The sequence below is a fragment of the Barbus barbus genome, assembly GCF_936440315.1.
Source record: "Barbus barbus genome assembly, chromosome: 48".
Taxonomy (NCBI): Eukaryota; Metazoa; Chordata; class Actinopteri; order Cypriniformes; family Cyprinidae; genus Barbus; species Barbus barbus.
Window position 1 is genome coordinate 22,667,858 of NC_136726.1, and position 18,585 is coordinate 22,686,442.

Consider the following 18,585-nt stretch of genomic DNA (forward strand, 5'->3'; position numbering starts at 1 on the left):
ACACAAAAGTGCTGGAAAACCAAAGAATTTGTGGGACCTGAAGGATTTTTCTGAAGAACAGCAGGCAGTTTAACTGTTCAGGACAAACAAGGGACTCGTGAACAACTATCACTAAACAAAAAAAACACAGCTTTGGATCGTTCAGGTAACACAGTATTAAGAATCAAGGGGATGTAAACTTTTGAACGGGGTCATTTTTATAAATTCAACTATTTTCTCTTGTGGACTATATGCAAACATCTTTTATGTGAAATATCTTATTCAGGTCACTAAATAAACAATAACATGCGTTTTGTATGATCCCTCTTATTTTGGTAAAATAATTAACATTTGCAGATTCTGAAAGGGTGATGTAAAGTTTTGACTTCAACTGTATATATATATATATGTGTGTGTGTGTGTGTGTGTGTGTGTCAGAGAGTCACTGCAGTCTCCACCAAAGACACTCACCAGATCCCAATCCCCTGATTTCTGATCACCGCCACCTGTCAGCACTAATCAGCAGCACTATATCCCTGCACTCCTCTCGTTCACTCACTGTCTGGTCTCAAACAGTCCATGTTGGTTAACCTGACCCACTTACCTTTTGTCTACTTACCAGTTGCTCCAGTGTTCCTATCCCTGTTCTCCACCGCTTCAGTTCTCCACCGTCTCCCCGCTCCACTGTTACCTCCAGATCCCCTGGAAAAGGAATAAGGACATTCACACTCAGATAAGCCCCTAGAGACATTCCCATTCCCCGCCTGCTTAGCTGGACATTCTGCTCATCTCCTACCCCTCTGCTACTACTCAATAAACCAGTTGATTGTATTGCACTTACCTCTGTGTCCTGTGTCTATCTGCTGACTGTATGTATGTATGTATATAATATATATATATATAATTAAACTTTATTTCAGCTAGTTGTCAAGGCAACATTCTCATTTTTATTTAGTTTATCTTGATGTGCTAAAATAACAAACTAAAACTGAAATAAAAATTAATAAAAATAAATATATAACCTTAAAATATAAATGTGTATTAATAGAAATTCATATTTATGTTAATTTATTGTGTTAATTTATTTGTTAATTATATTGTGTTAAATCAATTTATTTAATATTAATATTAATTCATATGAATTTGTTTATTTTAATGTTAATCTATTTTATATAATAAAAATTACAAATTATTTAAAAACTACAATAAAATATAATAGCCTGCAACTTAAATTTCCCTCAGGCACATTGAATATCTTGGTGGGTTTTTGGGGGGTGTTTTTTCTCCTTTTTTCATTTAAAACTAGAAATAAACAAAGTGTTAGTATTTTGCAACATTTTAAAGAAAAGTTAAGGAAATAAATAACGTTTATTGCACTTAACGTTAAGGTCAAATTGACGTAGGTGTCCACAGTTGGTATTTTAGTCTTGTTCATTTCACAGTTCACTAGTTTAATGCCCGCGCTCCGGGTTGGTTGATGCGCACGCGCTCTTGAAGCGTCGCGGGGAGGCGCGCGCTCTCGCTGAGTTTGTCCGTCTCTCCGGTGGCTTCGGTGTGACGGTCATGGGCTCCCGGGACCGGACTCTGCCTCTGCTGACCGCTGCTCTCCTCATCCACGGTACGATTTCATTCATCAGTCTCTTTCACTCACTGTAATGATCTGCTGTTGTGTTCTGTTCGGTTATCATGTTTAGTTTTTTGTTCTGTTTTACATTGTATTGTTTATATTTGTGTGTTTGTTTATGTTATTGTATTACTGTGGCAGTGCAATGGTGCGTTAAGAGGAGCATGTCATTGCCATGATAACCATTCATTAGTATAATATGAGCGTAATAGCCAATGGTAGCGCCATCAAAATACAATGAGTCTGTCTCTCTTTCTGTTGCTATTTTTATAGATTCATTTTTTAATCATGCGTTTTGTTTCTTGAAGGGCTTTAAACTTAAGTAGGTTTATTTCCAAGTTTATTTTCTCTTTACAAAAAAGAAAGAAAGAAAATAAATATTAATCAATTAATTTATTCATACAATTAAATGTATTTAATATAAATAAATATTTACAATTTCACATTTATTTACTATAATGGGGTGTGTGTTTAGTTTTTGAGGAGCTTGAGCTTGAATAGGTTTATTAATACATATATATATAAATTTAGTTAATACAAACATATATTTGGTTATTTTAATTGAGTGTGAGTTTTGTTTCTGAAGAGCTTGAAACTTAATTAGGTAGGTTTATTTCCAGGTATATCTTCTCTTTGCAAAATAATCAAATATGAGTAAGTTAATTATTAATATAAATCAATTTATTTGATATAAATTCATATGTTTATCTGTTTATTTTAATCATTTTAATGTTTTGTTTCTGAGGAGCTTGAAACTTAAGTAGGTTTATTAAAGGTTTATTTTCCTCTTTAATTTATAAAATAAAATAAATATATAATAATAAACCCATACATATAAATAAATTTATATAAATCATTTATTAAGTTCTTATTTATTTACTTTTCATTCTTGTGGCAGAAATCCTACAGTAAGAGTTGAATTGAGAAGCAGATGTGATTCCTCTGAACCTAAAGCTCTTCAGAAAGATTTTCAAGTGTCCTTTAGCTTTCTTTTCCTCTAAAATACCATCGATTTCTCAAAGCATTTGTTGTGACGGTGTGATTACAGTCGTTCGTTGTTCTGCGCTCTTGACCGAGATCTGAGGTCAGACTGATTGAATCTTACAGCATGTTCACTCTGGAGGAAATGATTGATTGATTTTGCGTATGAATCCTGATAAGTATGAGGGCCGCGCATGTGCTGAGGGTCAGACGGGCTCCTCGAGGAGCCGTCAGTGTAATTGAACCTTCTCCTGAACACAGACTCAATTAAAGCAGCTTCATTATAGACGCAGAGAGAGAGCGATTCACCAATCAGTCCTGAGTACAGTGAACAAAACCGTTCAAAGACCCACAGATGTTGAGGATTGTGGGATAGATACTGTCACTACTGTTTGTAGAGGTTTATTTATATAAGTATGATCAATAGATGCTTGGCAACCAGCAATAGCTCTAATTAATATAGTGATCTAATTAAGCAAACGTTCAACCATAAACACAGACAATTAATCGCAGTTTGGAAACGCAGTTAGATTGAACAACTGTGTTTAACCGCCTCACAAATAGACAAGCATCACTTTCTCTGGGGTTTTTAACAACTTTAATTCATTTTAGAATGTTTTTCTGCATTATATCTAACATTAATTTATGAAAATATATGGGAGTTAAACCAAATTGCACAATTACTTGTAGGGTGAGCAGAGTGTTTTTAAACAAATCCACTCATATATATATATATATATATATATATATATATATATATATATAATTGTTTTTTCCCGTGTGTGTGTATACTACTAAACATACTACTAAAACTATACTAATACTAAAATAAAGATAAATAGAACTATAAAAAAACAAAACTAATGCAATTAACAAAATTAACAAAACATATCGCAAAATATTTATTTACATATGACAGAAATAATTATTATAAATATATGAAATTAAATTTCAATTATTAAATTATTTCAGTCATATATTTATATAATTTATAAAGTATATATTTAAATATCACAAAAATATTAATGTTAAAAATGTTTAAATTATATTACAAATGTTTTTCGGTCACTACAGCTTTCAGTTAATTCTCTCTCTCTGTGTGTGTGTGTGTGTGTGTGTGTCTCAGTGTCTCTGCAGGGGGAGCATCAGCGGCGTCTGTACAAAGACTTAATGAGAAACTACAATCCTCTGGAACGACCCGTTTATAACGACTCGCACTCGCTCACTGTTCGCTTCAGCTTCAGTCTGATGCAGATCATGGACGTGGTGAGAAAACACACATCACATTTAACGTCTGTAGCCTGAAAATGTATGAATTAATCAAAATCTTGATGTAGGACGGACTTGGTTTTACGCATTAGGGTTTGATTGGATGGCCAAAAGTGTGCTATGATGTTATTGGCTGATATAATTTTGCCCCGCCCACTTGGCTTTGATGATGTCAGCAGAAAATAAGTTAATCCTACTGCATCTGTTTCAGACTGAAAGTCTAAAGTTCTTCTAATTTAATATAAAAACTGAATTTTTTATTTTTTTGAGCGGAATGAAACAGATTAACAGCAACAACTTGATGTAAATTAAATTATATGTGAAACTGATTTGTGATATCATGATGAACATACAGTTCTGTCTGTCTTAAAACAGCCCTTCAATACTGGAGAAATAGTCTTTTGGTGGCAATATTTGCACCAGTGGTGTTATTGCTAATTAAAAGCTAATGAAAATTATTTTCTTAAATTGAAATCAAGCTGAAATAAAATAAAATATTAGTATGAAAAATGTAAGCTTAAACTAATGTAAAAAATTAAAATGTTGCCAAAGCAACTAAAAAACAAAACAAGTTTAAGTTCAAGTACTAAATATGACAAAACCTGAAATAAACAAACCTAAAAATATATATTTAAATAAAATAAGTATTAGTTGAAGTACCAACATTACTAAAACTAGAATTAAAATGGTAAATAAAACTAAATTAAACATTTAATTTAAATAAATTGTTACAAATATAAGAATTTTAGCATGTTGTTATTTATTATTTTTAAATGAATTTATTTATAATCATTCATTCATTCTAAATTATTTTATATTTATTTACCTGAACTTATATTAGATTTAAAAAAAAAAAAACTACTCAAAATGAAAAAAGCACACAACAAAATTACTCAAATTAAATTAAAACTGCAAATCTGACTGAAAATATGAATAAATACTATAATAATATATAAATAATAGTAAAGTAACACTGAAAAAGAAGTAATTGTCCGCTGACCTTCACATTAGCTGAACTGACAGGAAACTGAGATGAGAATAACAGTGAGATTGTAGGCTGAGGAAACGCTCTGTGGGCCCTATCATACACCCGGCGCAATGCGGTGCCAGGCGCGATGCAAGTGTTTTTTGCTAGCTTCAGCCCGATGCAGTTATCATTTTAACATTCTGCACCACGTTGTTTAAATAGCAAATGCATTTGTGCGCCCATGGGTGTGCTGGTCTGAAAACGAGGTGTGTTCAGGTGCATTGTTGGTGCATTGCTATTTTGAGGCAAATGAAATAGACTGCGCCATTGAGCAATTAAAACCTGGTCTAAAGTCAATGGCACAGTATTTTTTTGTTATTTAAAGAGCGTGTTAGTAATATGCACCTATAGGCGGGTCCACCACACGCTCTTAGAGGGAATGGTAGATGAGACTCTGATTGGTTTATTGCACGTTATACCCCAAACACACCCATTACTCATTAAGAGAATAGGGACAACCCCTTTAGACCATGCGCCGGGACCGCCGACTGTTTTTCCCGTCGTTAAACTAGCAAAAGTGGATTCAGACACCCCAAGGTGCACCTGCGCCGTGCGTTTTAGACCATGCACTTAGATCGTTAAAATAGGGCCCTGTGTGTGTGTTTGTGTGTGAATATTAATGAGAGAAATTAAGTAGATCTCATGACAGACTCAGATATTACAGTCCAGCGCTCGTGTTCATAATGAGTTTGCTCAGCACTCTATGAAGTGACTCATTAATGCTGGCTAACAGTAGTCTGTGTTTGAAGAGCTCACGCTAATATGATAATGATTGATGAGATCTGCTGCCAGACTCACGTTTGCTCAGCTTTAAACCGCAGGCAGACACTGCCCTGTACTGTGTGCATGTGTGTGTGTGTGTGTGTGTGTGTGTGTGTGTGTGCATGTGTGTGTGTGTGTGTGTGTGTGCGTGTGTGAGACCGTGAAGCGTGTGTGTTCAGATGTTTGGATGAGTGTGTGATGGCTGGAGATCCAAACACAGAATCACAGGCGGTCAACAGCTGCATTTCATCACAAACCTCACAAACAGACAAGCATTGCCTTATTCTCTGTCACTTTCTAGTTTTTGCTACATATTTAACTTATAACTTATATAACTTAATATACTTTATACATTTATATTTATTTAATACTACCATTTATCCAAAATTATTGCCAAAAATGATTTGTATTTGTTTGTGTACATAATAAATACACACAGTACACACACATATATTATGTATATATAAATGCACACACGCATGTATATATTTAAGAAAAATATGTTATGTTTATATATTAAATATTTTTATATATGTATAATATAAATTATATAAATATATACATGTAAATACATGTAAATATTTTCAAAATATATACTGTATGTGTGTGTCTTTATATATACATAATAAATATACGAATGAACACACACATATTATATTAACAAAAAGTTTTATTTTGGATGGATTTATTTTAATCGCAATTAATCATTGCCCAGCATTCACTCACTCACTATCTATCTATCTATCTATCTATCTATCTATCTATCTATCTGTCTGTCCGTCCGTCTATCTGTCAATTTCAATTCACTTCAAATGAGCTTTATTGGCATGACTTGCACAGTATTTCCAAAGCATTGTCCATTACATGAATAAGGAACAAACAATTATATAATACATAGAACAAGAATAGATCTGTCAAATAATTAAGTAAATATGTACATGTATATTTTCTTTTTCTTCTTTTTTTTTCACAAACAAGAAAAATATTTAAGACATTGTTAAAAAAATAAATAGAAATAAAAAAAAAAAAACGCCTTTGTACAACATGTAAGAAATGATCTTGCTTCAGTTTTGTCCACTGGCTGATATTCTTAGTTTGTGACAGGCTGATACATATCTTGCTGTCTATCTGTCAATCTCTCTGTCTGTCAATCTGTCTCTCTGTCTGTCTGTCGATCATATATATATATATATATATAATTATAAACGCAACACTTTTGTTTTTGCCCCCATTTTTCATGAGCTGAACTCAAAGATCTAAGACTTTTTCTATGTACACAGAAGGTCTATTTCTCTCAAATATTGTTCACAAATCTGTCTAAATCTGTGTTAGTGAGCACTTCTCCTTTGCCGAGATAATCCATCCACCTCACAGGTGTGGCATATCAAGATGCTGATTAGACAGCATGATTATTGCACAGGTGTGCCTTAGGCTGGCCACAATAAAAGGCCACTCTAAAATGTGTTTATAATTTTGTTCAGTGTATATATATATATACTGTATACACACACACCAATATATATATATATATATATATATATATATATATATATATATATATATATATATATATATATATATATATATATATACATATATATACATATACATATATATGTTTGTGTGTGTGTGTTCAAAATTATAATTTTTTTACCCCAAATTATTTTATATTTTTTCATAAATATTTTTATATTTATACTGATTTTTTACCAAGAATTAATTAATATATTTATTTATTCAAAGTAATTTTATTTTTTGTTTACCTGAAATGTATGTATTTACTTATTTGTTTGTTTTTGAAAATTCTTTTTTATTTAGTAATCTGAATTAATTTATTATAATTATTATATTATAATTATATTCATATATTTATTTTACTTTATTTCTAATAATTTTATATGTATTTATTTAAAATATTTTTGATTGATTGATTGATTGATTGATTGTAATCTTTTTGTTTTTTACTGAATGAATTAATTAATGATGTGTAAATAACAGTGATGAACAATGAGAATGTGTATGCTCAGTTGATGTATTGTCAGATACTGATGTGAGCGTCTATGTGGCACCAGGTGTGTGTTTCCACACTAGAGAAGCTCTGATGGATAATAATCTATCAAATCCATTTTGAGGGAATAGAAAGAGGCCTCTCTGTTTCTGATCCCGACTGTGTAAAACTCACATGGCCATGCAGTATTTCTGATTCCTGATGTATTTTTTGTTTTGAGCGATTTGCAGTCTAATTTCATGCAGATTTCACAGCCACTGATCCAGTTGTGCTGATTCTCCTCGCCAGTGATTGTTTTTGCTTTTCTGTCCCAAAAATACACCTGATGCCTCACCTGCTCAAATCACATCACAGAAAAGAATGAAAAACCCACCAAAATCCTCAGAAAAATTATCAGAAAGAAAATATATGTTTACAATATGTTTACTGTTTGAATTGTTCAATCTCAAGCAGGGAGTCATGAATTGCATCCACTTCTTAAATAAGCTGTAAAGCACGAAGCAATGTTTCTCGCTGACATTTAGAGTCGATCTCAATCGCTTTCTGGCATTTGAAGATAACGTCTGCTCTCTGCTGTGTTTCATTTTCAGGATGAGAAGAACCAGGTTCTGACAACCAACATCTGGCTTCAGCTGGTGAGACACACGGCATGTGATCATCATCGTAAAAACTCTGCTCTCGGCAATTTTTGATTTATTCACAGTGAAAACTGTTATTATATCAGATTATACACCAACTTTCACAAGATTTCAGTTGGTAATATTTTTAATGTTCTGCTCACTAAAGCTGCATGTATTTGATCAAAAATACAGTAAAAACTGAATATTATTATTATTAATAATAATAATAATATTAATATTTGTTTTCTTAAATATAACTTTTTTATTATATTGAGATATTGGCAATATTTTTTTTATTTCATATATAGAAAAATTATTTATAGAAATATACAACTGAATAAAGCCCTTATTTTGCTGCAGATTATTAATTTACATTAAAATTAACGTAGAAAAACCCTTTGATTTTGTGTATATATATATATATATATAGAGAGAGAGAGAGAGAGTCTTCTGCTCACCTACATTATTTTTCTTAATATGTTACATTGACATACTATAATAATTATTTTTTTAAATAATAATTGCTATTCTTATTATTGTATTATATTTTTCTTGGGTATTTTTTTATTTGATATTGAAATATTACAATTGTAATATTATTTTTTTATAATATTAATGTTAATATTATTATTTTAACATTAATTATAGTCTCTTATGCCCACCAAGGCTGCATTTATTTGAAATACCATAAAAACAGTAATATTTTAAACAGAATGGCTTAAGAAAATATATTTTTAAATTTTAAGATATATTCTATTTAAAACTAAATACTAGAAATGTACTAAAATAATAAATTATTATATTGGACATTATATTGGACATTATACATTATATGTTGGACAATATAACTGTGTTTACATGTAAAAAATATATATATTAAAAATTGCCAAAAATATATGATGAAATATCAGTTATCAAAAGCATATTTATAGATATATTATTTTGCTATTAGATTTAACACACTCAATTTACATTTTGCAATTAAAATTATTAGTATTTCCTGTAAATCAGGTGACATGACGAACATTGCACACCGTATAAATTATATTATATAATATTTTATTATCATAGATATATTATTTTGAGTTGCTGTGGTTCAACGTTTAATTTACATTTTTAAATAAAGTTCTGAACATAAATTAAATGCTTTATAGAAATATACAACTGAATAAAGCACTTATTTTGCTGCAGATTATTAATTTACATTAGAAAAACCTTTTGTTTTTTTTGTTTTTTACAAGTACTTTTTGAAGAAAATGTTATAAGATGAAGATCGTCAGTGGGTTTTAGCAACAAGACCAAAATTACACTGAGTTTGATTGATTACAGGTGCGACACATCTTACCCCGCTCTGCCCATTTATAAAAGTCGATAAACCTGGTTCTACATCATCATCTGTGTGGCCATCCCTATTGGATTAGGCAGATCATGTGACGTCTGATATGACCCGTCTCTCCACTAATGAATGTGATTTGTCCAGGCTGTAATATCACATCTAATCAAATAATCCACGTCTGCAATGTGTCTCACTGAAGAGCTGGAGTGGCTTTTCTCTCTGAAAGCATGCTGGGAAAGACAGGCAGTTATTTTGAGGAGATGTGGAGGAAACCCAATGGATCTGGCTTTCTCTGAGACCGCAGGGGCGTTTAATCCGGTTTCCTCGGCATAACCTCAGCTCACAGCTTTAGCGTTTGTGTTCCTGATCATTCAGACGTGAATCCAGCCTGCTACACATGCTTAACTCGAGAAAATGCCGCATTTGTCCCGCTTTTGATGAAATTTTGAGTGGAGTTTGCACGAAAACACTACATAATATGAAAATAAGCACTGGTGATACTTTTAATGGCGATTGATAAACAATTACGACGATTAATGAACAAAAGTAAAGCAAATTGAGTTGTTCGTTTGTTATCTCATACACAAAAAGGGGGTCTGAATCAGGGATGTTATGATTAACTAAAATCTATAAAAACATTTTACGCACTTGAAATAATAAAAAACATTAAGTTAAAATAAAATATAAAAAAAACTAAAAACATTAACCTAATAAAAAAAAGCAAGGCAGCATTTCTAATTTTCGTTTAGTTTAAGTACTAAAGTAACTGTCACTAAATAAAATAAAATTAAAAATTAAACCTAAAAACTATATAGACAGATTTAATGACAAAAAACTGTTCTAAAGCCTTAATTAAAATTAAAATGAGAACAAAAAATATAAAAAATAAAGTTCAAATTATTGACAAAAAAAATCTATCTATCTATATAACCCAATATACATCTATATATAATATAACCCAATATATATATATATATAATATAGCCCAATATATATATACAGTGGTGTGAAAAAGTGTTGGCCCCCTTCCTGATTTTTTATTTTTTTGCATGTTTGTCACACTTTAATATTTCAGATCAAACTAATTTAAATATTAATCAAAGATAACACAAGTAAACACAACATGCAGTTTTTGAATGAAGTTTTTTATTATGAAGGGAAAACTAAATCCAAAACTCCCAGCGAAGGGCGTGTTATAAAGTTGGAATTGTGAGATAAAAAATATATATATATATTTCTCTCTCAGAATTGCACGTTTTTATTTCACAATTCCAACTTAATAACACGCCCTTCTCTGGGAGTTTGATTGACAGGCGATCTGAACAATCATAACGCCGAATCCGTAATTCTGTCCAACAAACAAACCAGCCAGGAGAGTAGATTACTGTCATTGGACTTGAACTTGAAAAATGGTGTTTATTGACGTCTTTCTGTGGTTGAAACAAGATACCTTCTGATGTTCATTCATGTTTATTTCATGCTATAATTAGTAAAGCTGAAGAAACGATCGGTTCACATGCCGCTTGAACTGAGGTGCTACAGCGATCTGTCACAACATATTTCTTAAAAAATGTCTGTCGGTGTATTGTCAGTTTCCTCTTTGTTCCGCAATGTATTTTTTACTGCGTGAAAACATAATGTGTGGTGTGAGAGCGGCATGGCTTGTCAGACGTAGCAACAGTATTTGCGAGTTTCTATCACATAATTTTGAGATAAGTCACAATTACCTTGTTTTATTTGTTATTCAGTGGTGAAAACAGGCTTCCATGTATATTTCTGTGTTTAATGGAACCAAATCAACCAGAGCCGAACATTAAGATTGTTCTGGTAACATTTACTCAACGTTCAATTCTCTGTTTTCATCTTTCCATCTCCTCTGGCCTTCATCTTATCTGTAATGATCTCTGATAGCGAACTTTAGTTTTGCTAATGTAGCACTTAAGAAGGCCTAACAGAGCCGCTGTAGATAAAAATCTATTGTAATCCAATATGCTACGATGAACAATATATGTAATGGCATGAGTCCAGCGCATCGATTTCTGCTCAAACCAGCAGACAGAGCACAGAGACGATGATAATATACACACAATGCAATTTTTGGGTGATTTAAGTGATTTAAACTATTCCTTTAAATCACTGTAATCAATAAATTGAGTCTGATTAGCTGCTCCTCCTGTTTAAAAGAAATTAATGCTTTTCTTCAGCAAGCATGCATTAAACTGATCAAAAGAGACAGTAAAGAATTTACAGTGTAATGTAGCAAAAGTAGATTTTTATTTTTATTTTAAATAAATCCTGTTCTTTTGAACTTTTTATTCATCAAAGAATCCTGAAAAATAAATATATGGTTTTAATATGGTCAAACACTCTCAGAAAAAAAGGTACAAAAGCTGTCACTGGGGTGGTACCTTTTTAAAAAGGTACACTTTTGTACCTTATTTACCCCAAAGGGTCCATATTAGTGCCTTAAAGATACATATTAGTACTTTAAAGGTACGGATTAGTACCTTTTTTCTGAAAGTGAATGCCACAAATAAACAAAAATAATAATGATATGTGTGTTCATGTTTTGATTTAATTTGAGTGTATTGAACCATATAGTCACTCAATGGCCAAAAATGGTTCTTGATTACGACCGTTTTTTTAAAGAACCTTTTATTATTCTTTAATCAAATTTTTATTGATATTTTATCATCTTCTAAACATTCAGAACAACATAGGCAAACAATCAGTGGTAAAAATCCAGATTAGCTTGCTGCAACCCTTGGCATTTAAACTAGTAATAAAACACTGAAAGAAGTATATGACAGGTAGAAAACAGCAAATTACAACCCAAACATTGAACCGTAAAAACAGAAATAGAAAAAAGGAGCTAACCTTTTATTTTTGAAGCAGTAGTTCACCCAAAATGTAATTGTTTTCTGAGCTTCATTCAGACTTGAGCTGGTGAATGTACTAATTGAGCATCATGTTTCTGTGCTGCAGTATTGGAGCGACTACTATCTGCAGTGGAACACGAGCGATTATCCCGGTGTGAACACGGTTCGCTTCCCAGACTCCCTCATCTGGAGGCCCGACATCCTGCTGTATAACAGGTACAGAAACCAAAGCCTGATCCCAGACACAAGTCATCAATGCATCATTAATGCTTTAGTGTTTCTGCTTTAGCTCAGATCATTTATTATTTATTATTTGCACAAATATTTTGCACACTCCTTGACTCTTGATGTAAAATATCAGTCGACTCTAACAGATGCAAATGAATTTTTACAATGGTGTTTAATAGCTTTGTTGGTATTTAATGTTGTTTACCAGTATTGCTGGTCTTTTCTGATCATTTTACTCTCACAGAAATGCAAATGTTGCATTAACAAATTGGAATATGTGTAAAACGTTATTGGATTTCTGTCAATACCCGTCACATACAGGAGGAACAGCTAATCAGACTCAATGCATTGATTACAGAGATTTAAAGGAACAGTTCACCCAAAAATGAACATTCGCTGAAAATGCATTCACCCTCAGGCCATCCAAGATGTAGATGAGTTTGTTTCTTCATCAGGTTTGGAGAAATAGCTCACCAATGGAAGTGAATGGGTGCCATCAGAATGAGAGTCCAAACAACTGATAAAAACATCACAATAATCCACACCATTCCAGTCCATCAGTTAACATTTTATGCAGACAAAAGCTGAAACAAATCCATTATTAAGACGTTTTTAACTTCTTAACCTCACTTTATTATGATGTTTTTATCAGCAGTTTGGACTCTAATTCTGACGGCACCCATTCACTGCAGAGCATCCATTGCTGAGCAAATGATGTAATGCTATATTTCTCCAAATCTGATGAAGAAACAAACTCATCCTAATCTTGGATGGCCTGAGGGTGAGCACATTTTCAGAAAACTTTCAATTGTGGGTGAACAATTCCTTTAAGAGAAGTCAGTGAAGAGTGTCTTTTTTTTCTCACTCAACCTCAGTAAAAATTACAGAGCAAATTAGATGTTTGGTTTTTTTTCACAGCGGCTCTTTTATTTTATATTTAACACTTCTCATTTATTTTGACCTTCACATTTTTGCACTGCCTGCTGGACCTTCATTATGAATTTACACCTGAGTAAAACAACCACAGTGCTGCTAGCGTCTCATATGACATAAAATAAATCTTGCATGTTTCCTCAAAAACAGTAATTAATACATTAATTTAAGATTGGATTACACCGTTTTAACACAAACTAATAAACTTAATGTGATGCATGTTTGTCAGTTATGCATCAGATCAGGTCAGATTTCTGTAATGATACTAATAAACCGAAAGTATTTTAATACAGAACAACTGGGTTTATTTATTTGTCATTTTTAAATGCCATTTGTTTCACTGTCATACATTTGAAGTAAATGAATATTGCTTGTTGCACAGCTAGTCACATTTTAATCATCTTCATACCAATTTTAATTACTATTTTGAAGGTTTATATTTTCGTTTTCTGTTTAAAATGAGCTACAATTTTTAGTAATTTTGTTGTGTGTTTGTCTTTTTATTTAATTTATATATACATATATAATAATAGGCTGTATCCGAAATCGCCCCCTATACCCTCATTCACTATTCCCTACATTAGTCCACTCATATAGTTCACTTGAAGGAGTGAATGAAAACGAGTGAGTGAATTCGGACACTAAGTGCACCGGAAGGACTGCCGCTTTTGCATAGTTTGCTTCCTGTTAAATAATCATTTGATACAGGCAGCTCCAATAGTAAGATTGAAGGATTTATCTAGAACTCTGTCACGGAAATTATGTATAAACCCTAATAGTCAATTTACAATTAATTGTGTACCTTTGTTGTATTCCACTGTATTACGCCGTGGACGAGCGCTTCTAAAATCAATGAATGGATGATTCAGCTGCGGGCGCCATCTTCTGGTGAGACGCGGGAATTCATTCGGCGCGCGACTCTCGCAGTGCATTCTGGGGATTCTCTAGCCGTTGAGTGTACATCGCTTGTACACTCGTTTTTGCGGTGCATTGTGGGATTGAATGAGTGCACTCGAGAACATCCACTAAGGTTTCGAACACCACTTAAAATGGCTGTCCCCTCAAATAGTGCACTATTTGAGGGTATAGGGGGCGATTTCGGATACAGCCATACAGCCCTAATCGCTCTGAACGTCTCTCTCTACTCTCATGAGAAGCACCGTCACTCACTGTGTCATCTTCGGCAGTTTTGTGGCATCTTAAATAACCCTGATTTACACGGCTGACTCCAGACTCACGCCGCTCGTGCTTTATAGACCTGTTTGTCCCAGTAAAGTTGCAGGGTTGTGCACTTCCAAACTGCGACACGGCCGTCAGAAGTTTGGAAATGTTCACTCAAAAACGAGTGTACAAGCGATGTACACTCAACGGCTAGAGAATCCCCAGAATGCACTGAGAGAGTCGCGCGCCGAATGAATTCCCGCGTCTCACCAGAAGATGGCGCCCACAGCTGAATCATCCATCCATTAATTTTAGAAACGCTCGTCCACGGCGTAATACAACACAGGTACAAATTAATTGTAAATTGACTACTAGGGTTTATACATAATTTCCGTGACTGAGTTCTAGATAAATCCTCCAATCTTACTATTGGAGCTGCCCGTATCAAATTATTATTTAACAGGAAGCAAACTATGCAAAAGGGGCAGTCCTTCCGGTGCACTTAGTGTCCGAATTCACTCACTCGTTTTCATTCACTCCTTCAAGTGAACTATATGAGTGGACTAATGTAGGGAATAGTGAATGAGGTTATAGGGGGCGATTTCGGATACAGCCATAGTCTCCACCAAAGACACTCACCAGATCCCAATCCCCTGATTTCTGATCACCGCCACCTGTCAGCACTAATCAGCAGCACTATATCCCTGCACTCCTCTCGTTCACTCACTGTCTGGTCTCAAACAGTCCATGTTGACTAACCTGACCCACTTACCTTTTGTCTACTTACCAGTTGCTCCAGTGTTCCTATCCCTGTTCTCCACCGCTTCAGTTCTCCACCGTCTCCCCGCTCCACTGTTACCTCCAGATCCCCTGGAAAAGGAATAAGGACATTCACACTCAGATAAGCCCCTAGAGACATTCCCATTCCCCGCCTGCTTAGCTGGACATTCTGCTCATCTCCTTCCCCTCTACTACTACTCAATAAACCTGTTGATTGTATTGCACTTACCTCTGAGTCCTGTGTCTAAAAAAATAGACATGTTTAAAATAATAATAAAATTGGCAAAAACAATACAACAAAATTACTACTAAATTATTACTAAATTGCTAAATAATAGTATTTATTGTTTATCATAATAGTATTTCAGTGATACTGAAGTAACACTGGGGCAGCAATCTGACGCCTTTTAATTATGTATGACTGACAAATATGCATCACAGTAAGTTTTATTCGTTTTTTCCGGTTAAAACTGTTTCTATATATTATAACTGTTTATACAATACGTAAAAGTTTTAGAGTGTTGGGTTTACGTGCAAACAGAGTGCATGATCAGACAGCATAGATTATAACAGCCATTTCTGTTTTCTATCACTGTTGAGATCATTAGAAGATGTGATTACCCAGCATGCACTGCTTTCGTGACTGCAGTCTCTTCTTGCAGAAGTTCTCATCATCTCTCTGTGTGTCAGAAATTGTCGAGGGCGTGGAGAGAACGAGGGGTTTGCCTCTGATAGTTGTCTGGGCTGTGATCTGGACGCTCTGAACGTCTCTCTCTACTCTCATGAGAAGCACCGTCACTCACTGTGTCATCTTCGGCAGTTTTGTGGCATCTTAAATAACCCTGATTTACACAGCTGACTCCAGACTCACGCCGCTCATGCTTTATAGACCTGTTTGTCCCAGTAAAGTTGCAGGGTTGTGCACTTCCAAACTGCGACACGGCCGTCAGAAGTTTGGAAATGATTTCCACGTGTTAGAATCACAGTGATACAGTGAAAGTCTGGGAATGATGCTGTGATCAAAACACAAATGAAAACTCTTTGTCTGTGGGTCTTTTGTTTCTAACAGTGCTGATGAGAGGTTTGACGCCACATTTCACACAAACGTGCTGGTCAACTCATCTGGATACTGTCAGTACCTGCCACCAGGTAAAATAGATAAAAACTCACAATGTCTACCTGTTATGATGGGATAAAGTTTTAGTCATTTTGTTAGGTTTTTCATTATCTATCTACTTTTATTTCATCAAAGACTATAGAATTATCTTAAAGAGACTTTGGTTACATGTACTTACTATTATAATAACAATAAATTATGCATAATTACATGCAAGTAACCCTAAACCTAACCTTAATCCTAATTCTAACCATATAGTAAGTACATGTAGTTAATTAATATTACTCTGTACTTAAAAGTATAATTACACTGTAACAAGGACACCTTAAAATAAAGTGTAGCCGATTTTCATTTATTATAATAATAATAATAATTAGTAGTAGTAGTACAATTTTGAATACAATAATATTTTTATTAATAAATTTAAGTATATATAATTTTTTTTTAATGTATAATCTCCAGCAAAATAAAACTTACAAAAATGTTGAAATCACTTTGGTCAAAGCAAGATGGCAATGTAAATTTTCTAAAAAACTACAGCGAGGATATTAAAAATTAAATGATGAATAATGATTGTGCATCAGGTCTGTTTTTACTTTGTTTATATTCATTTTATGAAGGTGCTGAAAGCAATCACTATATATTATATTGTAGTTTGTACACAGCTTTTGTCATTTTTATTAATTGTTGGTTTTAAATTCGCTGTTTTAAATTATTTTTATTTCGGTTTTAGTTTTATTAAGTGAAGTGACATTCAGCCAAGTATGGTGACCCATACTCGGAATTCGTGCTCTGCATTTAACCCATCCAACGTGCACACACACAGCAGTGAACACACACACACCGTGAACACACACACACAGCAGTGAACACACACACACCGTGAACACACAAACACAGCAGTGAACACACACACACACCATGAACACACAAACACAGCAGTGAACACACACACACCGTGAACACACAAACACAGCAGTGAACACACACACACACACCATGAACACACAAACACAGCAGTGAACACACACACACACCATGAACATACACACACAGCAGTGAACACACACACACCGTGAACACACACCCGGAGCAGTGGGCAGCCAATGCTGCAGCGCCCGGGGAGCAGTTGGGGGTTCGGTGCCTTGCTCAAGGGCACCTCAGTCGTGGTATTGAGGGTGGAGAGAGCGCTGTACATTCACTCCCCCCACCTACAATCCCTGCCGGCCGGAGACTCGAACCCACAACCTTTGGATTACAAGGCCGACTCTCTAACCATTAGGCCACGACTTCCCCAAAAATATTAATATTAGTACTTCCCCTTAAACTTATTAATTTCAGTTTTTCATCTATATTTGAATTTTTTTTCTGCTTTATTTCAATTACCAAACATTGTTTAAGTTAATGATGACAACACTGTTTCTATCAGGAGAATCGTAAGATTGACCGTACACATTGCGTTCCAGACATTGCGTAATTAATAACCAAACTCAAACAGGCACAGTTGTGTCTGCATTTCTGGCCTTGTATTAGTCATTTAAACTGTCTGATAGGTTATAAAAATTTATGTACTCACTTCCGCACATCTCCAGCCTGTCCTGATTGATTTTTTTAGCAGTTGGGGCTCAAAGTAAATCCTGAGTTTCCCACAGGTGATTTGCCATTGTGGCTCTATTCACGTGCGCTCGTCTCATTCCCTCATGAGCTGACAGTGACTGTGACATCCCTCCCCTATAGGTACTGCAGCTCAGGGTGACCTGGACTCACCTGGTAAACACACACTTATTCTGCTATTTCAATTACTGTCGCTCCGCCCACTGACAGGAATCAATACAAACACTCACACACGACAGGCTGAGAGTTTAGAGAGAGAGGCATGAT

The 18,585-nt window shown here is 34.0% G+C and overlaps 1 protein-coding gene across 1 annotated transcript in view; it reads left to right on the forward strand.

Moving 5' to 3' along the window:
• Window positions 1-1,536: 1,536 nt before the first annotated feature.
• The window catches only part of LOC306866825 (neuronal acetylcholine receptor subunit alpha-7), a gene marked incomplete at its 3' end in the record, with an annotated part of 30,510 nt that continues 13,461 nt past the window's right edge, over window positions 1,537-18,585 (forward strand). The window contains exons 1-5 of the mRNA XM_079412205.1: window positions 1,537-1,597; window positions 3,711-3,850; window positions 8,241-8,285; window positions 12,592-12,701; window positions 16,657-16,736. Coding sequence (XP_079268331.1) covers window positions 1,543-1,597; window positions 3,711-3,850; window positions 8,241-8,285; window positions 12,592-12,701; window positions 16,657-16,736 — 430 coding nt within the window. The 5' untranslated portion in view covers window positions 1,537-1,542. The remainder of the gene's footprint in view (window positions 1,598-3,710; window positions 3,851-8,240; window positions 8,286-12,591; window positions 12,702-16,656; window positions 16,737-18,585) is intronic.